Source organism: Volvox carteri (assembly GCF_000143455.1).
Source record: "Volvox carteri f. nagariensis unplaced genomic scaffold VOLCAscaffold_9, whole genome shotgun sequence".
Lineage (NCBI taxonomy): Eukaryota > Viridiplantae > Chlorophyta > Chlorophyceae > Chlamydomonadales > Volvocaceae > Volvox > Volvox carteri.
Genome location: NW_003307552.1, coordinates 1386476 through 1411663, shown reverse-complemented (window position 1 = coordinate 1411663; position 25188 = coordinate 1386476). Strand labels below are relative to the sequence as shown.

Sequence of the window (25188 nt, the reverse complement as noted above, 5' to 3'; positions counted from 1 at the left end):
GGCTGAAAGTCCCGCGGCACTCATGCAAGCCCACGCGGAACTATTTATAAATTCTGTATATGATAAAAGAAGAGCTGTAAACCACGTATGAATTGTCTTCGCAGGCGGTCACTTCGATGTACCCATGTGCCTTGTTAACGGAGGTGGGGTATCATTGAGGAAGGCAGACACCTGGTATGCAACCAACGCAACGCGCTGGATGCCCACCGCCGCCGTCTGTCGCGACCTCTCGGCCTGCCAAGCCCAGGCCGCCTTGGCGGTCTGTGCAGGTGTGTTTCAGCACCCCCTGTATGTGAGCTTACCTGCCGTGTCCCTCCGTAGCCCACCCAGCCGCCACATTCCTTCTTGCTCCCAACCAACCCGAGACCACCATCCGTGACGTCAGATTCATACTGCAGCTCAAACCCCTCAATCATGGAAGGTCTGGATGGTTGCGCGGATGGGATGATTAGGCTGGATGACCAATCGCCTTCCCTCCCCTTTTCGTCCTCCCGCAGGCCTCAGCGCGCCTCTCGGTAAGCGGTGACCCGGAAGATGCACAGGTTACGGAACGGCCGTCCCCAGAGCCCAAGGCGCTGCTTCAACTCGACCCAGTGTCGCAGCTGCTCTCCTCCCCTGTTTCGCCCATTCCGATCCCAGTTTCCCTAGCTCCTGCATATGCGCCAGTTCACGCTACGACCAGCCCATCTGACCCAAGCCTTGGCGTCTTCAGTCACCTGCACGGCGACGCGGCGTCGGGGACGGGCCTGGATCAGCTCAGTGCGGCCCAGGACATCCTCAGCAGTCCAGCTCTCCTGCCTGAATGGCACGCCGCAACGGCCACCACAGCCGCCCATGCATCTCCGTCTTCTAATTCCAAAAGAAACGCCCAGCGTGCCATCCCTAAAGGAAATGGGTCGTCCACATCACAATCTATATCGACGTCCGCTTCTGCGTCTCTTAACCGTATCAGTGAGGTGGCGCTCAGCGTGTTGGTCATGGCCGAGCTTGTACAGATGCTGTCGGGTTCAGCCAGGCAGGCAAGTGGGGCCACCGGGTATATGCCTCGCGGAGGCGCCGAAGCGGTGCTAGGGCTAGGGCTGCGTAGGCCAGCCTCCCCCGGTGATTACACCGCCGCGTTGGCAAGTGCGGGAGGGGAAGGGGGAGGGGAGGGACGCGGAATTCCTTAGGGCACAAATGGAGCGCTTGTAGACGTGTGTCATGCATCCTGTGACTACCTCGCAAGCTCAAACCATGGTCCCTTCTGTTCTTCGTCCTTCAGGGGTATCTGGGCTTTTAAATCGCTGGGTTTGGGTTTTCAGACGTCCTCCGATGCACCATGCAAGCCTCTACTGAACGAGCCTTTTCCACCAGCTTAACAACTTACCAGCTCCTTCGATTGTCGCTATGCGCCGTCGCTGTACCGACTGCGGAAATGGCTTAGTCTTTAACTTCGTTTCCTGAAATCCTCTGGAGCCAATCCTCCGAGCCCGCATTCACCTTTGCATGCAGCATCTCCACGGGGTCGTAGCCCCGCCATGGTGAATCCGCATTCCTATCTGCCCTGTCCCTGCCTTGCCTTCGCACCCCTGCAGCTGACTGCTGAAGAGCTCCATCAGGCGCTGGCCAGCTTCGACATCACTCTTGAGGACGTGCGTCGGGCTGAATCGGTGGGGGCCATATCACCAGAGCTGCTCAGGGGTTTCAGCCTGCGACCCACATCGAGCACACCAAGCCCAAACCCCGCTGATTCTCCTAGAAGCCCTGATGCGAGGACATCACGGCCGTCACCCGAGCTTGGGTCTCTCTATTCAACTCCAGAGGCCCCAGCGCCTGGCCCCGTCGAATCCCTGGTCAGGGCGTCCGTCAGTACTTCATCCACATTGGATCCGGTGACTGCAAGGCCAGCTGCCGACACTGCGACGAGTTTGGAAGCGGGCAAAGGGGATGTCTGGGAGCGCCTGGACCTCGGGCGTCCCGCGCCACAGGCGGCACAGCCGCCGCCGCAACAGCCTGAGTGGCCCTATACGCCGGGGCAAGGCCCCTGGGCGCGAGTCACAGGCGCATTGGAGGACGCTGCTGAGGTGGCGGCAATAGCAGCCGGCGCCTTGGGGACTCACACGCGGCGGGCACTTGACGGAGTTCTGTACGGCGCCTTCGCCCGCCCTACACCGCGCGCTGCTCTAACAGATGGTGGCGGTGGTGAGGGGTTTAGCGGATCAGGAGCCGGAGGCAATAGCAACGGTAATGGGAGTGGCGGCGGGGCTGGGAATGGCGGCCATGGCGGGGGTAGCAGCGGATCGAGTGGTGGCGGGGGAAACAAGGGCAGCAATGGCGGCGATGGCAGTGGTGGCGGTGCGGGTTGGTGGTGGAATCCGCACCTTGCGCATGTGCTACGTATGCTGGCAGCCACGTGCTTGCTACTGCCACCCGACGGACAGCTCCGCTTGTTCAGCAACTTGTGTACCTCGCTGGAGCGAGTTGGAGGAGATAGAGGCGCTACAGACGCGGCCCTTGAAGCTGGAGCCCCACGCGCTGGACGCATGGAACGTAGGCGCTCCAGAGGGCTACGCGCATCGCTTCGCCCGCTGCTTCGTCGCCGCTTGAAGGCTGTTCAGACGAACTATACGGCGGCTGGCCATGCACAGAGCGCCGAGCCGCTGTTTTTCCAACAGGATGTCTTGGAGCAGCCATCCATGGACCGGGTTGCAAGGTCTGGATGCCTGCTGCTCCAAAGTCCTAAGGTAATTTTGGACAACAGCAGCAGCAGCAGCAACGACGACCCCAGTGCGCCGGCGTGGCCGTGCGTGCCCGACGGCCTGCTGAAGCAGCTTCCGCAAGCGACGGTGCCGGAGCTGACACCATCGAACGCGCTGCTGGTGCGGCCGCAGCAACTGCCAGGGCAGGTGGCTACTGAGCACGATGCATGGCAGCAGGGCCAGCAGGGTGCGGAGCCGCATGCAGGGAGTTCTGGAGCCGGCGACTCCAAGCACTCCGCTCCGGCCGCTGTGGAGTTGTTTGCCGGTGTTGTAGCGGCGTCTCTGGACCTCTGGACGCCGGCGACTGGCGTGGCCACGGCGGGCTCCTGCGCCATGGCTATGGCGGAATCCGCTCGGGCGACGAACCAAGCGGATGTGGCATTTCCCCGGGTTGCGACGGAAGAGGAGACGGTAGCGACGGACAGCTTACTGCGAGAGTCTCCAGGTGCGGCACGTGTACATGCATGCATGGTCAAATTGATCTGTTGGAGCTATATGGTCCTCTTTACTATTTGGGACTTCTAGCTGGGCACGCAGCATGTCGCGCGCCTTTCCTGGCAAGCGGCGGGCAAAGCAGGGTACCGTTGGAACGCCAGGATGGGACTGGCTGACTTGGAGGAATAAATAATGCCTGATGCAAGGTCAACTCATGGCAGCCCGCTGCACACTTTATTGAACGAATGAAGCTCATGACGGTGGACCTTGGTCCAAAGTCGTCGTTGTATACCGTACCCCGACATTGTACCGGCCAGAGGCCTACAAAGGCCTACAAAGGCCTATAAGACCTTTCTCACCCGTGCGAGAAAGCCAGCGGTGGGGCATCACGTTTCCCGCGCAAGTAATCTAGGACCAACCGCCGGCCTCCGGTGCTTTCAGGACTGCCCTCCCGCACTGCCAAGCTGGCCTGCGGTTGATCCCTTCCTGTGCTTTGTTGCCTCATCCACGGTCATCCTCGATGCATCCCCGGGGATGCATGCCTTCCCTACAGGGGGAGCGGGCGCCACGTGGACCCAGCCCACGTCCAGCTGGACCGATGCGACCACAGACACAATCCCAAGCAGGAGCTCAGCAGCCGCGGATGACCCCAAGGGGGCGGACAATGGCGCGCTATGGATGGCTGCGTACCCGCTGAAGCCCCGTCTCCTGCCGCAGCTGCAGCCACAGGCTACGCCATGGCACCCGTGTGCTGACCCGTTGCAAGCAGCAGCTGGGCCACAGGTTGAGGAACCCCAGTCCCAGGCCACCGCGTTTCCGGGGCACGATAATCCTAGGTTAAGGCCTGATGCGGCTATGGACGGCGAGGACTCGACGCGGGACGAGGTTCCTTCTCCCTTCCGAGGCTGTAAGCCGCGCCCGCTGGTATTCCATCCCCGCCACCATGGATCCTCACGCCGCAATGCTATGGCAGCAACAGGGGCGACCAGAAGCGAGGGCGGCGAGCGTCCGATCTCCCTGCGTCGGCTTCCGGCGCAAGAGCAGAGCTTGGCGCGGGCTGCGCCCCGCCCGCCCACGGTCACATGTGGCGGCGCCACGCCAGAAGTGGCCCAATCCTCATCGTTTCTAGCAACTGCCTCGTCGGCGTGGCAATTCAGGCCGTCACGATCCACCTCTTCGTCCTCTGCAACGTCACAACGAACGCAGCACTCCCAGCTGTGCCAAGAGCAAGAACACGCGCAGTTGCGGCAGCATCAGCAGCAGCAGCTAGGGCGCTCGACGCAGCAGGGAGTGTGGGGGGACGGACAGTTATCGGGGGAGAGCAGCATGCTGACACTGGTGCTGGATTCTCGCAGGAGCACCTGCGAGAGCTTCGATCTGCCTGCTGGCACCGTTGGCGCCATGTCGCTGCTCCTCTCACAGTGCCAGGTCGCCGCTGGGGTACCGCCGCCGGGGTTTACGGTGCCGTTATCCCCAGTTGCCGCTTTCCCTGTCGTCGACACCGCTGCCCCCGCCGCCGCGGCTTCAGTCCCATTGGCTGCACTGGCTTGCGCGGCCGCCACAGCCACCTCCACAACGCCATGTGCGTTGTTGTGCGACTGTGGCGACAACACCGAAATACCCGACAAGTCTGCTGTGGGGTATGGTGCTGCGGTTTCACTACGTGCCACCGTTTTGCCCCTCGCCGACAGCTCACAGGATGGTTTAAAGTTGGCCGAGCCAGCGGAGGTAGAGGCGGCGGCCAAGCCGCATCCCGACCTGAAGCGCCGTCGGCATGAACGGCCGCCGGTGCTGAGCCCGTGCAGACATGACATCTGCCGCGACCAGGTCCTTTCCCCTCACGCCTCGTCCTCGGGCGGCGCTGCCGCCGCTGTTGCTCCAGCCGCAGCACCGGGCCCTTGCGGCGCAATCACGAGCACCTTGGCCAAAACCCCCGCTACTGCAAAAACCGGAGACTCTGCACGCGCCATCGCGGTGGCGGGCTACGTGCCAAGCAGGCTAGCAGCGGCAGTAGCGACAGGAATAACAGCACCGGCAGGCGTGGACGGAGGTTCGTTTTCATATGGCATTGTTAGGGACAACGGCCATGATGGTGGCGCCAGTGCAGCCTCCAGCCGGCAGAGCCCCAGCTCAGACCTCCCAGCTGACGAGTTGCACCTACCGGATGTGTTGGATCTTGCGGAGCTCTACCGAAGGAGCACCAGGGGTGGCGCATTGTTGGGGCCCCCGCCGTCAACCTGCACTATCACAGGCGCCACTGTGTTGGCTGGAGCCGCCGATGCCTTTGTCGCGCTGGAGGCTCAAGCATGGGAAGCAAGCGCCCATGCGTCTGCCGCCGCTGCTGGTGTAGCGGATGGCAACGTTGCCCCTGCTTGTCCTCATATTGCTGGTGTTGTCAGCCCGGTTGCACTGCGAGTCCCAGTCGCGGGTGCTGCTGCTACGGCATGCCCTGTCAGGTCAGAGTGCCCGGATGTGGCAACCTGCCTAGGGGTATTCACTAGCCCAGCCGTGACCGCTGGCGGGGTATGGCCGGTTTCACGGACCAGCATGGACGCAGCTTCTGCGGTGAACCCCACCAGCCTGGCACCTGCCAGGCTAACTGATCCGGCACGGGGAAGCCCAACTAGTCCAGCACCTGCCAGCCCAATCAGCCCGGTACGGGCCTGCATAACCAGCCAAGCACCTGACAGCCCAACCAGTCCAAGCACGGCGTACCTGCCTCCTGGGAACCTCGGAGAAGTCAGCCCCGTATCAACCGCTAACACTCATTTTGAAGTAGCCGCCACTGTCGCTACTACTAACAAGACCGATGCGGCGGCGGCCGAGGCCCCGAACTGCGTCATGGCGGTGGATATGGACAACTTGCCGGAGGCACACATTCCTGACCCGGGGGATCCCTTTCCATGCCCACTAACTGAAGCTGGGGTCAGTCAGGCGGGCCCTATGGCAGCAGTAGTGTGCACTCCCCTGGAGGATTCTTTCACTTCTGGTCTCAGCCTTATCAGCCATACCATAAAGTCCCATGCAGAAGAGTGTGAGCCGGCGGCTGACAGTGCCCTCGCACTGGCTGCCGCCCTCGCCGCGCACTCCCCGCCAGGCCCCACCGACGCTTCATTCTTGTCGATGCAAAGGTCGCCCGCGTCTGGTACCGGGCCTGCGGGCAGCGACGGCATGGCGCAGGACCCGGGTAACGACGAGATACAGAGCGGGGGTGGTGGCGTGGAGCCTTCCCAGCTGCAGCTGCAGCAAGCGACAGAGGACAGTCTGGATGGTTTGCCTGGCGTAACGGACAGCAGCCCGCTGCCGTCGCCGCTCCACTGCCAGTCCACAACAGTCATCTGCCGCGACCTGTGGGCCAGCCCTTTCCACTGCGACGTCACGGTGACAACCAGCCAGCCGCAGGGTCCACGAGCCCACGGCATCGACGGAGCAGGGGACGGTCAGCGTAGCGCCGTCAGGGTTGCTCACTCTGTGGGCGACCCCAGCCCAGAGCCGTTGCTCGGCAGCTACCGTAGCGTTCCGCAGCCTGCAGACCCCGGCACGATTCCAGAGCCTGACGTGGGCTCTGCACGGCAACCAGCCGACATGGAGAGCCAGTCAGCTGCTGCTGCCTCTAAAGATGGGGCCCTGGAGGAGGCGATGTCGGGTCTACCTGTCATGGAAGCATCCAGTGCGGGGAGTAGCAGCTCGAACTTGGCACAACCTAATACTGCCGTCATTGTGCAAATGCCCGAGGGTGCGGCCATGTCCCGCGTCGCCGTCCATATCCCTTGCGCGGCCGTCCATCCGCCAAGCGAGGCATCATGGATAGAGGCTAAAGATGTACCGTCCTTAGGCCGGCCTTGCGATGCTACCACCGCCTCTGCGCTCCAGCTGGTTGATGCCGAAGAACCTGCAGCCACGCATCGGCGCGGCACTTGGCCGTCCTACGTGCCCACGACAGCGTCCTTCACCGCTGGGAGTCTCTGTGCAGCAGAAGCCACAGAGGCAGGTGCAACCGTGGCTTCAACTTTCACAGCAGGGATTGCGGCTATGGCGGTGGCGGAGAGACCTGCAAGCACTGCAGTCTGGGGCCACGGGGTCCTAACGCGCGCGTGGTCGTGTGATGTCGATGCAGGGCCCGCGCCGCTGGGCCTTGGCGGTAGGGGGCTCTCGACACGCAGGCGGCCTCTGCAGCACTTCAGTTCTCTTCAAGGTCTGCAGACGTCCAGCTGCTTGCGGCGTGGTGGATCCTCCAGCGTCAGCGGGCAGGTAGGACGGTCCAGGGATGGTTGCGTGGAAGCACAAATGCGGGTGTGCAGCGATGTAACGAGGGATTTACAGCGCGGCACATTAGCGGAGTTCAAGTGTTCCAGGGCTTATAACGTATTATAAAGTATTCCTTAAGGACGATTTTGGAGGTTTACAAGCGCCCCACGTGATTGCACTGACAGCTGTGCCCGCAGTGCTCGTAGCCCAGTCCTTGGATGGAGTCTTGTTGCCTTGCATCGAGCGGGCTGGTGACACATGCTCCGGTGACCTGCTCCTTGTGCCATCTTCCGCGGCTTTGCCCTTCTTGCCAGGCGCTCGGCTCCGAGGCCCCCCAGCTGCAACTACGGCAGCACCATCCCTCGTCCCCAGCGGCATGCGACGCCTTGGACGAAGTGCTCAGCCAGCTGCCCCGGCTGGGTATGGCCTTTGAGCCCGGATCCGGGCAGGCAGCGACCGTCGCTGTTGAGCCAGCGGCAGTTGGCCCGCGTGCCGTAGGCAAGGGGGGCCCCTGGTCACCCACCCGGGTCGCGGCCGCGGGCACCCTTGCCACGGTACCCGCGCTAGCAGCGACAATCTGGGCACGGCTCGCATCGCCGGCGGCATCCGCCGCTGGTGGGATCTCAACTGCAGTTCCAGGATCGGCAGCAGCGTCGGTGTCGTCCGCTGTAGCTCGCCGCGCCACGTTGGGCGGCGGCAGTACCCCCGGCGGCGGGGAGGCGCAAGGGATTTGGCTGAGGACCGGCACCGCGCTGACCGCAACTGCAGCAGTCGCGCTGGTCGTCCTGCCGATCGCGGTGACGGCATTCTTTTCCAGTGGCCACTCAGCCGCTCCCGCTTCCCCACCTCGCCCGCCGCCTCCTCCAACTGACTCTGCGACGGCGATGATCCTCTTGTCCCACCCACATCATGTGTCTTCGAGTGAATCCGACCCTAACACTGATGGTGATGTCGACGGCGATATCTTCTCCGGCGATGTTGCCCTGAGCCCGCAGGCGCACGCAGAATCCGCAATCAGGATGCCGCAGCGCGTCTCCCAGGTGCTCGCCGCGGCTTCGGCAATGGCCGCTGGTGCGCGCGGCGCCGCCTGGCGCCATTTGCGTACCGCCCATCGTAACCTCTGGAGTGACCCCGGCGACTGCCCGACACTGCCCGCTAGCGGCCGACCCTCGCTGCAGCTGTTGTCGCGTCCGCCAGGAAGCCTCACCCAGTTCAGCCTCGCAGACCTGCTGCACGATCAGGCGCCCGGCGAGTCTCTTCTCATGGAGCGTCTCGGCAGTCCGTTCGCGGGGGAACATCACTCACAGTTGCGGCTAGAAGACGACCTAGCGACAGCAGCCATGATGCTAGTGGACTACCGACCGCTGCACGCCGTGCCCGCAGAGGGCCCGGCTGCTGCTGTCACCACTCCCGCTGCCGACAGCAGCAGCAATATTGATACCGACCAGTCCGCCACACGGCTGCTATTGCAAGCGGAACCTCATAAGTTTTTGCATGATGCGGACCCAGGCTTGCAGCAACTGCCAGTGCTTTTAACATGTGCGTCACCTGTGGATGCGGCGCCCTTACCCTCGTGCGAGGCCGCGATTCCTGCATCGGTGCCCGCAGCGTTCGGGGCTGCTGTAGGCATGAGCGGTGGGGCAGTGGCGCCGATGCCTCACAGCTGTCTCAGCGTGGATGGGTCGCCTGCAGCGGTGACACTGACCGCGGGAAGTTTGCCGCCGCTTTCAGAGCGGCGTGGCGACGGGACGGACAAGCATAGTGTAGTGGGCTCTGCTCCGGAACCAGAGGCTGAAATAGATGAGGGCCAGCCATGCAGCTCGGGCTGGCTTGAAAGGATGCTCAAAGGGGCCGGTATTGGCCAAGGTCAGGTCCCAGCCAGTGCTGATGTGACGTCAATCGCTGGTGGCGGCAGGGAGGTCTTCAGCAGTAGCAGCAGCCCCTCTGAGGTTGCGCTGCGCTCTCTCGGGGTGCGCATGTCGCGCGGGACTCGGTCAGCTGGTGGAGCGGCGCCTATTGGCGGCAGCCTCACAGCAGCAGCGGCTGCGTTGTCAGCAGCATCACCGACGGCGATGGCGTCAGGAACACCTCGTAAAGCTATGGTTGCAGTGGCAGCACCAGCCCCGTCAACCACAGGCTTGGCAGAGGTCCTTCACGAGCCGCCCAGTGACATCCTGCGGCTTATCACCAGCCCGCGCGCAGCTTGGAGTCAAGAGTGCCTTGCACCGGCCCATGCGCACTCCTTCTCAGTCGAGTACGCGCGCGGCTCCCCGCCGCCATCACCTGCTAAACGAAATGGCACCGTCGCTGCCGCCAACGACACCACTACTGCCGGCCCTTTCACCGCTATCAATTCGGCGGAGATCGCTGTCGGCAGCCCGTTATCGCCTAGCGTCGTAGATTTGGAGGAGCCTGTTGTGACATCGCCGGAAGAGTGGATTTTGCCAACTCGTGCTGTCCCTGGCAGCGACGGTTGCGACGACGTCGCTGCTGCGCCATCAGCCGGAGGTTTGTCCATTGAGTTCCTTCACATCCAGCGTGGCGGCTACGATGCAGATTTCCTGGAACCAACACCTCGCCTTCACGTTGTTCCTTCCCTAGTTAGCGGCGTCATTGCCTGCCCACCTGCCCGGCAGGAGGCGCCTCCGGTGTCTCCACGACATCTTGGCGACATCAGCGACACCCTTGCCGACGGCCAAGAGGTTACCATGGAGAGTTGTGGCAGTGAGCGGCTACAAGTGACAGCTGAAGCTGCAATGTCTGATTGTCATCCTGATGCCACCCCTGTGGTGCTGCCTGTGGCCGTCATTGGGTCCGCCGGGTTCGCACCCTCTGCCGCCCCCGCCACCGTTTCCGACCCGTTCACCGCAGAGATCTTGGCGGGTACACAGAACGATCGGTCCGATCACTGTCCCGGCGATGTTGGTCAGCCAGTGGAACTGAAACTCGCCCAGATGGACCACGATGGAGACGCGGCAGGAGGGTCCTCAACTTTGGAGCAGGTGGCTGTCCTGGACAGCACTCCTGATGCGGACCCGGCAGTCCCCGGGGTAGCGTGCTCACCCTCGCCAGAAGCTGCCGTTCCGTTGGGTATCATAAGCGGGCCGGCCAAGGCTGCACATGTGGACGCCGTCGCAATGATTGATGTAGTGCCAGGTGACTTGGCTATCCCGTTCGGTTCGTCGGACGTCGGAGACGCGGTTGCCGCTGCATCCATGAAGTCGGGCAGCATCGTAGGAGCTGTACAAGGCGCCGGCATTCCAGATTCCGTTGCAGCAGAAGCAGCAGCCGCGACACGGGAGGTATTGGAAGAGGTTGAGGAAGCCATCGAATGGGTCATCGAGACAGCTCTAGGAGGAGTTGTGGAGGGAGCTGAAGTCCTGGATACGCTTGTTGTCGCAGCTGATGACCCGCCCGCCAATGTTGTCCAGTGCGCCGCGTCGGCCGCCACGGCTGACATGAGAGACACCTCCGGAGCTCAGGACGCAGCCGCAGCCCTGATCAAGTCCACGGATGACGTCCTAGAGAATGAGACCTCCGCCGCTGCAACTAAGGAGAGCCCTACTGATGCAGGAACGGCAGCAGTAGCAGCAGCAGCAGCGGTCGATGATGAAACCGGCGCCACCACAGCAATCGCAGAGGCCAGGCCCGACACATCCGGCAGCACCACAATTCGGGTTATTTCCGCTGTTGACGCAGACAGCCATGCAACGTCCGCATCCGCAGTAACAGCCACCCCGCTGGCCAAGTCAGCTGCCGCGGCGCAGGCCATGACAACTGCCGTCACCGTGCAGGATAACCCCCTTTATCTGTCACCTCAGTCAGAGCCCACCTCACCACAGGATGATGATGGTGCAGCTGCTGCTGCCGCGGGCACAGGCGCGGCCCCTGAGGCGCCTAGCTTTGCAGTTCGCAACGAGCTGTTCGAGGCAACCCGGGTCAAGTCCCCTGAGTCAACAGTGCCAGCAGAAACAGCTGCGACAGTGCAGAAGGTCGCGGATGTCGATGTTGCTGCCGTCACAATAGGCAAGATGGAGCCAGGATGTGTGGAGGCGCTGGCTGCTGATGCGGACGCCGGTGCAGATCGCGACCGAGAATCCTCCGGGGACAGGGACATTGCCAGGCTGTCGTCTGACCCAGCAGCTGCCGAGACTGCGCAGGTAGTGCCAGAGGGCCCCGTTGAGCATGTGGCCCCGTTGGTTACATGTAGCCCGAGCAAAATGACGCCTTATGCTTCTCTGAAGGCAGAGGTGGGTGTGGAGTCCGCTGGTGCTCCTGCTGCTGCTGCTGCTGTGGAACCTTCCGTGGAAGAGGCTGTCGACCCCACAGCACCTGCATCCGCTGCGCTGACACAAGCCGCCGCACACAAGGTTCATGATCAGGGTAAGAAATATGCGCTAGTAGCATGCATGTGTCATCCGCAATGACCGGATACGACGAGGGAGCATTTCACGGCACATTCATATATGCACTTGCACGTGGATACTGCTGTGCATGTCGCACTGCGTCCCGTTGATGCAGTAAATGTCGCAGAGCTTTCAGGTGGCGGGGGCCAACCGACGGCATGCCCCGCCGCCCGGGAAAACCGCTTTCCCACGCTCTCTTGTCCCCGCCTACCTAACACACCCTAACTACCTGGTACTCCTCCCAACTGTCCCACCATTCATTCATTCATTCATTTAATCACTCATTCTCAGCCATCGCCGCGAAAACTCCCATGCGTTATCAAGGTCGTAATTTGACGGCAGCACCTGCATCCGCTGCAGCTTCAGGTGATTGCGCCGCTGAGACAGCCGGCTGCTGCGGTGGCTCACATGCAGCGCCCAGCCCTGGCATACCCGGCCAAACGGAGAACGGTTTTGGACCGTCCAATAGGAGCAGCGCCTGCGGCAGTGGGGCACCCATGGAGGACGCCGTCCATGCGCAGATTGAAAATGAGGCCATCGTCGACGGGCTCGGCCCTGGAGGGCCCTGCACTGGCCAACAAGCCGGTATTGTGGAGGTCCCCCGCATCGCAGCACCCGCCCGCGCAGCTGCTGGCTGTACCCAGGCTTCTATACTTTTGAAATCCGCTAGTGTCTCCTCCGCGGCGTTGTTGGCCACGACCGCCATCGCGTGCGGTGTCGAATTGGGTGACACCCTCAGTGTACCTGCGGCTGCTGAGGTATTATCCGCTGCCAAACCGGAGCCAGCACAAACCACAGGTGACACAGAGCGACCATCAGGCATAGCGGAGGGGGGCTGGACAACCGGCCCTAGAGCTGGCGCCAAATTAGGACCGCCTGGCGTACTGGCGGCAGCACAGTACAACTCCGTGTGTGCAAGCTATGCTGAGCCCTGCCGCTCTTCACCGCACGAGTCCGAAGGTCCAAAGGCCGAAGGCGTATGTGCCGAAGGCCCGGGTTCCGCAGACGTGCCTGCTGAAGGCGCCCAAATCGCCAGGAAATCCAGCGCAGCCGCAACGGCACCAGATGCAGTTGGTCTCACCAATCGCTTATCCGCCTCGGCAGATGGAACCAACAGCGGCAGCCTGTGCACCAGCCAGCCTGCCGATGCCGATGTCGATGCTAGTTTATCGTGTGCGCCAACAGCGCACGAGCAGGCGCTGCTAGCCTTGGCCTCTACAGCCGCCGCTGCGGTGCAGACACCGTTGCTGACTAACGACGCTGATTCTGGTGCCGACGCTGATCTGCATGCCAGCGGTAATCTTGCCGTAATGGATGGTCGCTGCACTGGCGAGGCAAAGAAGTACGAGGCGCTGAATGAGGAGGAAAACGCGGTTCGTCGTGACACCGCTGGATTTGATGACGCGGATCCGGATACGGACCTAGACACCAATACGGTCGTTGATTCCGGCTCTGATGATGACGGGGAGCTGTATGTCGCCGAGTCAACGCCATTGCGGTCGCTTACCGACGGGTCTGTATTGATGGTGGCGGCTGGCAGTGCACCGCCGGACTGGGCCGCAAGGGCGGAGGTATTCTTGCTGCTCACGCCCGAGCAGGAGGCTCGCGGTGACACGCAGGAAGGCGGAGGGGACTGGGAACACGACGCGGCGGGAGATGGGGTTGCAACCGATACGGAGGATGAAGGTGATGAAGAGGAGGAGGACGACATGGACGATGACGAGCCAGGAGACGACGGCGGCGACGGCCGTTCTGGCCTCACCACGGCGCAGCAGGGGCCGGCATATGTGGAGTTGCCGCAAAAGCGCTGTGTTGAGTCGGCTTCATGGGCCCAGACTGCGGGTCTTCCGGACGCATTCCCTACGGCCAGTGTGGAAGGCTCTAACCTGCAGGCGGAAAACCTAGCACGGTGAGTCAGGCTGTCGCTTAGCTCATGTGGCGGTTGGGAGAGGTCATTTTGACGGTCCCAGGTCTACGTTCGTTGTGAAGAGTGGCTGCACACTAAATGCCCGGACGCGTCTTGGTCTCGGTTGCAGGAATGCGCCATTCTAGGATATATGGCACACACACACATACACACACATGAACTTCCATGCAGTGTGCCCCTGCACATCACTTCGCCTTCCCTAACGCTCGGTCCGGTGCCTGCGGTACTTCATACATTCCCGGTCCGTTACCAGGTCTGATCCGTCCCGCCACCTCGGTCCTCAAGGGAGTGCTGCGACCACTGCTGCGACCACTGTGGCGGCAGTGGCCGCGGTGGCCATTCAGGGCATCGCCGCCACCGCCGCCGCTGCCAAGCCGCTTTCCAGGATCCCCAAACCTCCAGACAACTCGGGGATTGCGAGCCGCACATCTCGAGCTCACTCCCACCTACCCTCTGCCCCAACATCTCTAGCCAACCCTCCATCGATCTCCCGCGTCCTTTTGTTTGACTTTGAGGCTTCCGGGCAAGGACAGGCCGCCACCTCCAACCCAGCAACAGGCCCCCGCAGCGGCGGTGCCGTTAGGCGTGACTCGCCCTATGGCTTCCTACCGCTATCAGCCACGCGAGGGCAAACCTCGTCGCGGCAGCATGGCCCCATTTCCAGCCGCGTCAGCTTCGCCGGGTCCACAGCGTCCTCGGTGGCCTCCCTGGGCAGTGGATCAACCAGCAGCCGCTTGAGCGCCGTGTCAGCATCCGCGCAGTCCAAGGCCGGGAGGACGGTGCGCGCCTGGATGCCTGCAGGCAGCTCCAAACCTCCGCGTTCCTCATCCCCCTCCCAGGGAACCTTCAGCAGCGGCGCCTCGGGGTCTGCCGCGGCAGGGCTTGGCGCCAGTACCGGGATTCACACCGAAGCCAGCGGCGCTGCTGCCCGGGGGACCGGCTTGCGGCCGCCAATCGCACCATCAATAGGTCGAATTGCCGGTGCTGGAAGCGGTGTAAGCAGCAATGGTGCAGCAGCCAGCAGCACGATCAGTACCACTATCAACGACGCTGTCCCTGTGGCTGGCACAACGCGAGCCAAGGCGCTGGCGCGCAACTTTGAGCAGCGCACCACAGTGGTGGCAGCGCCACCGCCGCTACCGCCGGGCCGTGCCATGACCAGCGCTGCAGTCGCCATGCGCTCTCGCGCTGGCTCCGCCGCAGCTGCAGTCCTGACAGCCTCCCAGTCGGCACCCGCAGGCAACAAGGCTGTATCCATGCCGTCGCCAGAGGCCCAGGCGCAGACGGGTAAGACAGCAACACTGCGGACTCCAATGCTGTGGCCCGGTTCGGCGCCCATTCAGGCAAAGCAAGGGCCAGCACCGTCATCAGGGCCACAGCCAGCGGCGCCGGCGGCGTCCGCAATGTCCGCCACGCCAGCGGCAGCGGCAGCGACTGCTTCCAAGCAAGGACCAGGTGCATCAGCCGGGGTCCGCATGTCGGCGGTTAGTCCCGTGTTCCGGAGGGTGATGCGCAACAGTAATACTGGTGAAGACAGCGGCAGCGGGGATGAGGGTTTCGGCTCTCCGCACCTGCCGCCACCACCACACTCGGCTCGTGAGGGGACGAGCGCCAGCGCCTTCGGTGCCGGCCGCTTGATGAGGGGCACCTCACGCGCATCCGCGACCCATGTACCTGCCAGAGGCGAAGCTGAGAATCACAGTACCGCTGCTGCCTCCGTCTCAGCGCCGCCATCCGTTCGCACCAGCTGGACTGCTGCGCTTAGGAACGCGGCGCCGCCGTCACCGCTGTCAGTGGTGAAGCCAGCGTCTGAGGCCGCTGCAGTCCCCACAGGAAAATCGGCGGCATCTGTAAGGGTCCCGGAAACGGCAGCCCCTGAGGCAGCTGATCTTGCGCCTGCAGATGCCTCTGCACATGAGGCTGAGTTGGAGGCCGCGTCTCCTGAGAGCGACACGCAGTCCGGTTCTGTGGAGCAGCTAGGATCGGCGCGAAGCTCTCGGGGGTGCCCCCCATGCTACCGCCCCGCCGCGCACTTCGTTCCCCGTACGGTTGCCTGCACTGCCGCGGCAGCGGGTGCCGCAGCCGCGGGTGCCGCAGCCGCTGCTGTGCCCGCCCTCCAATACCAGCCCTCCGCAGCCACGAAGCGAAACCCGGATGGCGTCGTCGCGCGTGTGGCAGCGGAGCTGGAGCGCCGGGTGTCAGAGCGGCACCTGCCGTCCCTTCCGCCGTCGTCTTTGCCGCGAGACTCCTTGAACTCGCCTCTCTCCTCCATCGGCAGCGGCGGCGACTCTTCTCAGGTGACGGCGGCAGCCGGTACCCCCCTGCATTCAAGCCAATCCCGGCGGGTCCAGGACCTCATCCGCTCACACGATGTAGCGGCAGCCGCGAGCTCAGGGCCGCAGCCCCGCCTATCACGTGTCAGCTTCTACGCTGATACCGTTACAGGCGGCGCCAGCGATGAGTCACCGCCCGAGTGCACCACTTCCACGCCTGGGCGCTGCGATTCCACTGTTGACTCCGAAGAGGCCGCCCGTCTGCAGTCACCGGCGTCGGCATCTGCAGCGGCAGGGGGCCCTGAACAACAGCCAGGAAAGCAGCTGCCACAGAAGCAGCTGCAAAGTCGACCGCGCCATTGGACGCTGTCTGAGGAGGAGGAAGAGGAAGGGAGTCCGTCCACGCTGCCGCCGGTGATGCAGCCTATGGCAGGGACGCCGTGGGCGTCGCCGCCGCAGTGCCCGCAGCTGCCTTGCGCTGAAACGCCAGAGTCCCTCCCCGACTCGCTTCGGGAGCACCGAGGAGACCCTCAGGCGCCCTCTCCATTGGTGGGCTTTGAAGCGGCGGAGTCGCCGTTGCCTCAGCCACGGCCAGTGACAGTGATTTCGGAGCCATCCGCGGAGGTGCCGGTGGCATCTAGTTGCTCTGGCGCGCCACTGCCAACAGCGCAGGAGGCTGCTGGCCAGCACCAGGGAGGCAAGGAGGTTGGAAAGGACGCGGTAGCGCAGCAGCTGCAGCCGCCTCCCACCTCATCGCGGGCGCTCGTCGAGATGGATGGGGCCCCGCAGGCTGGGCAGCATGAAGCAGCGCTGCCCGCGCCGGTCAGGGAGCGGCCGGGTCAGGTAGGGCAACCGGCAGGGTTGGAACACAAATCAGCAGATGGGGGAGCTGATACAGCAGGCAGCAAGCCCGATGCAGTCGAAAGGGAGGGAGATCTGGTTCTGGAGCTGCGGAGCGAGGAAGTAGCTGCAGTGACGGTGGTTGGGGATGAGGCATTGGCAGGAATGGCGCACTCAGTGTGCCCAGCTGATGAGAAGGGTAGCGAGCCAACTTTGGCACAGCCAGGCATTGGGGAGGAGGAGGAGCAGAGCGAGGCTTCCTCGAGTATTGGTGGTGCGGACTGGGATCAGCTTAGCGAGGGTCAAGAGGAGGAGGAAGAAGATGAGGAGGTTGAGGAGCTGGGCGCTGCGGAGGATGTAGATGTCTTAGGGCGCGGTGAGATAGGAGAGGGCGCTGGCGACGGCGGTAGTGGCGGTGGTGGAAAGAACGCGGTAGCAAGCAACGCAAGTTGCGGGCGCAGAGGCGGAAGCGTGGGATCTGCCACGGCCGCCGTTGCAGATGAAGCTGCAGGTGCCTCCTCCGCTTCCCGCGGGTTATGTGAAGGGACGTGCGGTGAGATTGCGGGGTTGCTGGGTGCGAATGAGGATGACAATGCGGGTGTGGAGGATGGGGGCGCGGCGGTTAACGATGACGATGAAGCTGGCGACGACGATGATGATGGCGACTACAGTGACGATGACGATGGTGATGACGAAGACGTGGATGTTGCTGCGCTGTCGGAGGCGCTGAGCCGCGGCAGGCTCGGTCAGGCCAGGACCTCCCAGTCGCTGCATGGAATAGACTTCACCGCTGTCACAGCCGCTGCTGGTGCTGTCGCCCGGCAGCTTTCCTCTCTGGGAGCAGATTGCCCAAGCGCAGGTCAACCACGGGCTGGCACCGCGGGGCTAACAGGTTCCAGGGGTTCCACCACCGCTGCCTTCACCCGCTACCGAGAAATCTCCTCGGCACGAGCGGCAGCCACGGCAACGGCGGCCCGCGCCGCGGTCAGTGGCACCGTTGAGGCCTTGCCTCCGTCCTCCTCCAAGCTCAAAGGCCTATCTAAGGCGATCAGGACGCTACTCAAGGGTGGCAAGAAGGGGAAGAAAGACAAGCAGCGTCAGCACGGCGGCGCCTCATCGGTGGGCGACGGTGCCAGCAGTGCTTATTCCTGTTATGACGGTGCCAGCACATTTACGGGGATCTCGGAGGCGCTATCCGCGCTGGAGGGCCTGGCGGCGCTTGATGGATTCAGCATCGCTGCCACCAGTGACACTGGCGTGTCGCACGGGAGTGTGGCCACCGCACCGCCGGGCGGTGGCGGCAACGCTGCCAGTCTGGAGCGCAGGCGGCGGAAGAGCTTATGGAAGCGCATGAAACGGAAGTTGGGAAAGCTGATGGGCCTTATCCCGCGGTCGTGGGAGGCGGCGGAGCGGCATCAGGCCGCAGCGGTGGCTCTGGAGGCAGCACTGGTGGAGGCGCGGGTGGGGGCGGGACTGCAGCTGGGCGGCCGTCAGCCGCTGTGCCCGGCCCCAGTCGCCGCAAGGAGCCGGAAGTCAGGGCTGCATAAGGAGGAGCCTGCTGCTCGGCAGGGTTGACATAGGCGCAGAGAAGAGAGCGTTGAGTCCTGTGGCAGTTGGAAACGGTGAGTAGTGGTGTCGGCGGTGTGAGTGATGCAAGTGGGTTTGATTGCTGTTGGTGTTGGTGTGGATGAGCTGGATGTAGCTGAGTTTGCAATCGGTGTGAGCACGTGTTGTGGTGCCATCACGCCATTACACCGCTTGCCAGTTTCTTTGCAGCTTGCAAATTGGTGTGAAGTGGAAAAGCTCAAATCCTGCAGGATTTAGGTAAGCAAGGTGACCAGGCAGACGGATGATGGAATTGCCTTGTTCAGGTCTTCGCAAGGAGTTCGGAAAGAGCGCAGGGGTTTGGCAAAATGATGACATATGTGAAGTCAGGAAAAAAGCAGGAGAGAAGAAGGCAGGAGGTTGTCGGGAGCGCAGGAGGACAACAGGACAAAAAGGGGTGAAAGGAGAAGGCGGGTGGTAAGGTAAGGTCAGGACACAGGCGGCGGCCGCAAGGACAGGAGCGCATCAGGGTGGACATCAGGCGTTTTTAAGGTCCGCAGGACGATGGCAGGGCGAAGGCAGTGCACGAGCATCGGGGCAGCCATGCGGCGCGTCTGCTTGCGGATTGAGTTATGCGGTGTTCTCTCTGGCATGTACATGTGTTGTACGGGTGGCTTTCTACACGGCCATGGTTGGGCACACAAACCGGAATGTTCCTGAGGAGGCCGGGAAGGCGAATCGACAAGGCAGGATATGATGAAAATTGAGTTGTGGACAAGAGGGCAGCAATAACAATTAGTTCGGAACTCCTGCCCTTTTTTCCTGCGCATCAATACGTGAAGTTTTAGAAGCACGATAACACAGAATGTTGGCTTTTGCGTGCATTCCTTGTGTTCAAGAGTTTGACAGCCTTCGTCGGACGGTGCGTTTTGTTGTGACTTGAGTGTGAGGGCATAGTGAGGAAACTGGGTAGCGAGAAAAGCATCGATCCTTGTGCGGTGCGTACAGAAGTTCGAATCGATCGATTGAATGTTCACTAGTTGACTTGGCTTTCGGGACCCCTTGACTTTCGGACGAGGCGCATACTAACTGATTTGAGTATACTGAGACTTGAGTACATGTGCCCGCATGGGGCACGGCTTCAGGCTGTTTTGCCGCAGCCATGTAGCCGTCTTACCTGAACTGTTGTGTTTGGGTTTGTCACAATTTTGATCCTTTCCTTACATAGCTATACAGTGCGGCGTGTTTGCTTTGCGCTAATTGGCAGCATTGGTAGTTGCAACGCAAATCACGTGTGTTTCCGTCTTTCTGACCTCCATAAGAGGATGTCTTAGTTCCTGTTTTTTCGTCCAGTCTTGCGATTGCAACTTTTGTTTCATACCTACATAAATTGTCCTTACTACATAGCAAAAGGGTCCAAGCTGGCTTTTTTCATACTCCTTGGAGGGTGATGTTGGTTTGTTGTTGATAAGTTCTTTCGAGTTGCCTGCTTGTTGCCTCCAGCCTTCTCCAGCCCAATACAGGCCTTTTGTGGTGACGGAACAATCGCATTAACCACCAGCCTGAATTGTTAACAACTTGTTCGCGTGGGTTCCATCATCTGGCTCGCCAGGCCGCTACCTAGAGAGTCGGGTGCCTGGCTGCTGGCTGTACCCTCTCTCAACTGCTGGTATTTCCCTCAGCATCCGCTAAAACCAGTATCCAAAACCCAAAAACCAGACGGCGGGGACTGGTGACCCGCTCATAGCAAATTGCTGCAGTAGCCAAACGGAGCTCCATCGGGGATAAGATGTGGCATACGGGTGGCCAAAAGGAGCTCTCACCACCAGATGTATGGAATTGACAGTACGCGTTCAACAAATTACGCAGATCAGTTAGCTTCAGGTGTATGCAGCTGGTCATATAAATAAGATTGACTATGATTGGCCTTCTCGGACTCGATAAGGCTTTCACTACCCTTGATATACTTCTTCACCCTACCTTCAACCCTACCTGCTAACGACCTCCAACGAACTCATATGCGTTTGGCCTAAAAAATAAGACCATGGAAATTATATATTGTTTTTTATATATTATTTGCACTTCTTATTTGCTACTGTTCCGCGTTTGACTCGAAAAATTGAACCTGCAAACCGGAAAATGGCGAACGTCCCAGCTATGGACGCCGGGCCCGTAAAGCCCCCCTCATCACTTTTTGACGTTTATCAATGGCTCAGGCCGGCTCTGGATTCGCCCTCTCGCCGCGCATTTCGCCTCTGCAGCAACGCTGCGCGCGCGGCCCATGACCGTGAAGAGACCGCACTCCACGTCAGAAGTTACTATCCTGCGGAAGGATCTAAGCCGGAAAATGTTCTTATTACCGAGATGTGCAACGCGCTTGGCGGCATCCTGGCGCGGAGTTGCAGGCCGGACCAGCTCTTCCTGTGGCTGGAACCGCACGATATGGACGTCCATGTACGCGGGTGAGCGTCAAATGGCGCTAAAGCGGTCCATAAAAGCCCTCTTCCTCCCCTCTCCTCTAACCCCTTCCCCGTCACTCCAACCCTGCCACCTGCCCTTCCTCAGTGCCCCCCCTCACCCCACACTTCCCTTCACCGCGCAGCATGGCAGCGCTCGGCCTCTTCACCGCCTTGTCCGTTGAAAGCGTCACACAGCTGGCGGTGCAGCACTTCGACCTGGCCGCGCCAGCTGCGGCTGCGGCGGTGGCGGCCGCCGCACCGAGGCTAGCAGCGCTGCGCCTCGCTGGCTGCGCCCACCTGGATTCCTTGCCATCCGTAATCACCTCCACCCACGTCACGCTGCGCCGACTTTCCTTGGAGGGGTGCGGCACCTGGCCTGAGCAGCTGGGGAAGGCTCTGGCGGCATGTGCCGACTTGGAGCACCTCACGGTAATGCTGCTGCCCAACGGCGGCGGCGACGGCAGCGGTGACGCTGCAGCGGTCCCACCCATGATACCAGTTTGCGAGGCGCTCACTCGCCTCACACAACTCCGATCACTTTGTCTGGAGCTGCGGCTGCCTGCCTTCGAAGCCAATGCTGACGGGTCATATGATTTTGTGCCGTACGGTGAGAGTACGGTAGCCGCAGCCGCTGCACTGGCGCGAGGGTTTACCGCCCTGACGCGTCTGAGTCGTCTGGAGGTGGGCGACGGCGGGACGCAGCCGCATCCATCCTGGCGGCTGGAGCTACTCCACAACCTGGCGGGACTGCCGCGGCTGGAAGAGCTGACGTGGCGGCGGCTAGAGTGTGACCCCGAGGCCACTTTCGCACTGGCGTCGTCGTCATCCCTCACTTCGTTGAGCGTGGAGAAGTTCCGTACTGTGGCGCCGCTGGCAGCCGTTGCGCTGGCGGCCGCCGCCTGCGCGACAGCGGAGGTGCAGGCGGAGATGGCGACGCCTGCTGCGACCGCTACCGCCGCCGCGTCAGCTAAGCCGGGTGAACTGCCTTCGCCACGCGAGCTGGCGGCTGCCGCGGTTGCCGCGGTGGCGGCGGCAGCCAGCGCCGCAGAAGCAGGGCCTCCGAGGGTGGGAAGGCGCGCCGGCCCCGCTAACACCTCCCAACAGCAACAGCAACAGCTGAAGCTGCTACTGCTGCCTCTGCCACCACGGCTATGCAACCTGCGTGTGCGCTACAGCGGGCTGTCCGGTATGTCGCTGGCGGCCCTGGCGGCCCTGCAACTGCCCCCGTCCCTGACGTCCTTGGAGCTCCGAAACCCCAAGTTAGAGATTGGCGACGGCGACGTCGACCAGCCCGCCGCGGCCAGGCTGCTTCCGGAGGCGGCACTGGCGCTGGGCATGGGCCTCACTAAGCTCGCCGTCCATTGTCCGGATTTGCAGGTTTTAAGGATAATCAACGAGACGAGGCAACGCAACGCGCTTGCAGGTCCCGTGGGTTGGGCGGAAGCTGCTGGTGGCGGCGGCGGCCCAGCTGGCGGCGGCCACGCGCCGTGGTTGTCTAACCTGGGTAGGCTGCGGCAGCTTCGGCGGTTGAACTTGTGCGGGCTGAAGCTGGGCCGGATAGACGCGGAGGCGTTGGCTCGGCATGCAACAGCTCTGGAGGTAGGTTTAAGGGTTGGGTGTTTGAGTGTTAAGGGGTTTTAAAGGTTTGCGGGGAATTAGCGTCTACAGTTCTAGAAGGCACCGACAGCTCGCCGTGCTGCTGGAATGTAGAGCTCCCCTTTACTCAGCTCAGCGACCGCCACCCCGTGGTGAGGCGCTCATAGAAGAGGGCGAAATATAGCAAGTAAATATACGGTTAGACAGGAAGAGAGAAGACCGCGAGGAGGACATCTAACGGCTTTCCTTTGCCTCCTACTTAGGAAAGCAAATAAAAAGGAGCCACTGAGAAGCCTCCTTAACGCACTTTTTTAGCCTTGTCGCACTCTGCCTTTCGAGTCCCATCAGGAGCTGTTTTTGGTGCCGCTTGGGAGCGTGTCATCGGCTGCAGTGCCCGTGCTTCGGAAAATGGGGCTCAAGCGGCTATCGCTGCCGTACGATCGCCACGCCTAGGTGCGTTCCAGTCTTCTACGCCCTGCGCATACCTGACGATTGTGATGGAGTCGATCGTCGTTTTGCGTATAGCTCATGTTTCCATCTTTCCTTTCTTTCCTTCTGCTTCAGAAGCTCTGTTCTTACAGGGTGGTTAACTTCGCCAGCGGCCCCCTTTCCCGGGGCAGTCCCTGCTCTCCCCTGGTAGAGGGGCACCCTAATCCGTCACCCCATCCGACTTCAGAATGTACTCGTTGGGTTCGGCAACTCACCACCAGCATCCAACCAAATCTAGCGGATCAACGGCGCATCAACTTAGTTCCTGGTCAGCTCGCAAGCTCAGAAGCTGTCTTGCAGCTTTTCGACCACAGGCGCCCCGCATGTAATCTTCCATCATGATACATGCAGCAATTAACACAGTATTGCTGTTGTCATGGAATAGTTGCAACGCGTCAACTCTAAGTTTGTAGTTTGAGGGACCGTTATGCTGGATGCGTTCCTGAGCTTTCAACAAGCCAGTACCGGGGGCCTCCGAACGCAGGGAACTTTTATAAACGGAGCGGTCCAACGGCTACGTACCTTCCTGCCTACCTACCTGCCTACTTTTGCGGGCATTTTGTTGTTGGAGGCCCCTCACCGCGCACCCCGTGTTTTGACGTGGCAGTTGGAGCCCGACCAGAGGTGTCTTACACTCTAGCAGCGCAGCTAGCTCCAAGACCTAAAACTTGACCGCGTGCAGCGGCAACCTGTCCGACCTGCAGGTCGCCCTCTTGGCTGCAGGGCGGCGGCTGCTCTTAGAACCATCTGACACTAAAATATATGTTACTTTTGTAATTAATATACCTTTCACTGCAGCTGTGGTGGTGGGCAAGTGCCCTGGGTAGCTTGCTCTCCACATATCGTCTGCACACGCTTCAATGCTGCCCACACTCATCTACCTTCCATCTCCCATCACCGGCGACACTTATCACTTTCGGGCAGGTGCCCATTGAGTTCATGACCCTGCGCTGCCTGAGGCGGTTGGGCGGACCTGGGACTGGAATGCCGACACCTGCACAGTACGACCAGTCGGCTCTGGGGGTGTCGCTGCGCTGGCTGCACGATGAAGGCAGTCCTGGTGACTGTTGGCGGGAGGCCAATGCGCCGGGCGTAGCTGTGTTTGCGTGTAGTGAGAGTCTTCGACGGCTGCTAGGGTCGCCGCAGTTCTTGAGTCAGGCCGCTGAGAGTCAGAGCAGGCACAGCAGCAGCTGAGCTCAGTTGGGGTTGCATGTAAACGATTTCGTGGAGAGAAGAGCGACGTGGATATCTGGAGGCCGGTGGCGGTCATCATATGTGGGACTAGAGGACCGCTGGGTGGTATCTAATGACTCCTATCCATTAGCACCAGAGGCACCAGGGGGTGTATGTGCTAAGGCATCTGTCATGCGGGTATGGTTGACAGGAAAGCCATGTTTGCTTCTGGTTTGTTCACGTGCATCACCTTCCGTACGTACGCGGCCATACTACAGGTTTGGGCTATCTAACTGTGCACAGATTCACTCAACTGGAGAAAGTTTGTTCTTGGATAGAACACAATGGTTTTGCGGTTTGGCACTAAAACATCTGTGCAGATCGTTATTTCGCTCCGGAACCCATAATCCATGACAGGTGCTTGAAAAATTCCAGCCATCACAAACGCGAAAGGCATTTTAGCCTCCACAAAAGGCAACAACGGCACACAAGACCTATACACTCTAGGTTGAGCAGGACGCACTCCTATTGCTTCCCCCTCCTCCCCTCCAACAGAACCTGCAAGCGAAACCCTGTTAGCGACCGGAAATTGAACTATCTCGGCAGCGCTCTTCGTTAACCCTCCTACCGTTCATTGGGGTTTCACTGGACTTCTCCCGCCTACTCCCTTCCTTTCACCTAGTTGCGGACGCGTCCGGTAGAGGCGTGCATCTCTTGCGTGGTCTGAGTGACAGAGCCTGCTTGTCCAAAAGTAAATCGATCGCAGGGAGATCGATTTACTTCCGAAATTCAAGGGACAGCCCGTACGGAGCAGCTTCCCACAGTGTCGTCGGGACCACCGGGCCCGGGTGATTAGCGGTTGTCAGTCACGTGTCTTGCTGACCAGGGCACCATTGATATGATGCCCATATGCGTACGCATGAGCTTCGAGCGAGGGAAGCGGCGCTCGGGGTCAGGCTGTGGCTCCGTGTTGTCTATTGTGACACCATGGATGCCATACACCACACAGAAACATCCTTGTGACTATTTGTGAAAGTATGCGCGTTGGCGTGGGCGTCA

General features: G+C 61.3%; 1 protein-coding gene across 1 annotated transcript; it reads left to right on the top strand.

Annotated features, from left to right (window-relative positions):
- Positions 1 to 199: 199 nt before the first annotated feature.
- On the top strand, positions 200 to 24150 carry VOLCADRAFT_88618 (uncharacterized protein; the record flags this gene model as incomplete). Its single annotated transcript, XM_002948311.1, has 15 exons — positions 200 to 269; positions 498 to 515; positions 640 to 1125; positions 1492 to 1520; positions 1575 to 3183; positions 3727 to 7424; positions 7736 to 11671; positions 11735 to 11804; positions 12242 to 13736; positions 14008 to 14533; positions 14594 to 18328; positions 19312 to 19334; positions 20674 to 20874; positions 21015 to 22470; positions 23881 to 24150. The coding sequence occupies 15 exons, from the start codon at positions 200 to 202 to the stop codon at positions 24148 to 24150; spliced, it is 17622 nt and encodes a 5873-aa protein (XP_002948357.1).
- Between the last annotated feature and the right edge of the window lie 1038 nt (positions 24151 to 25188).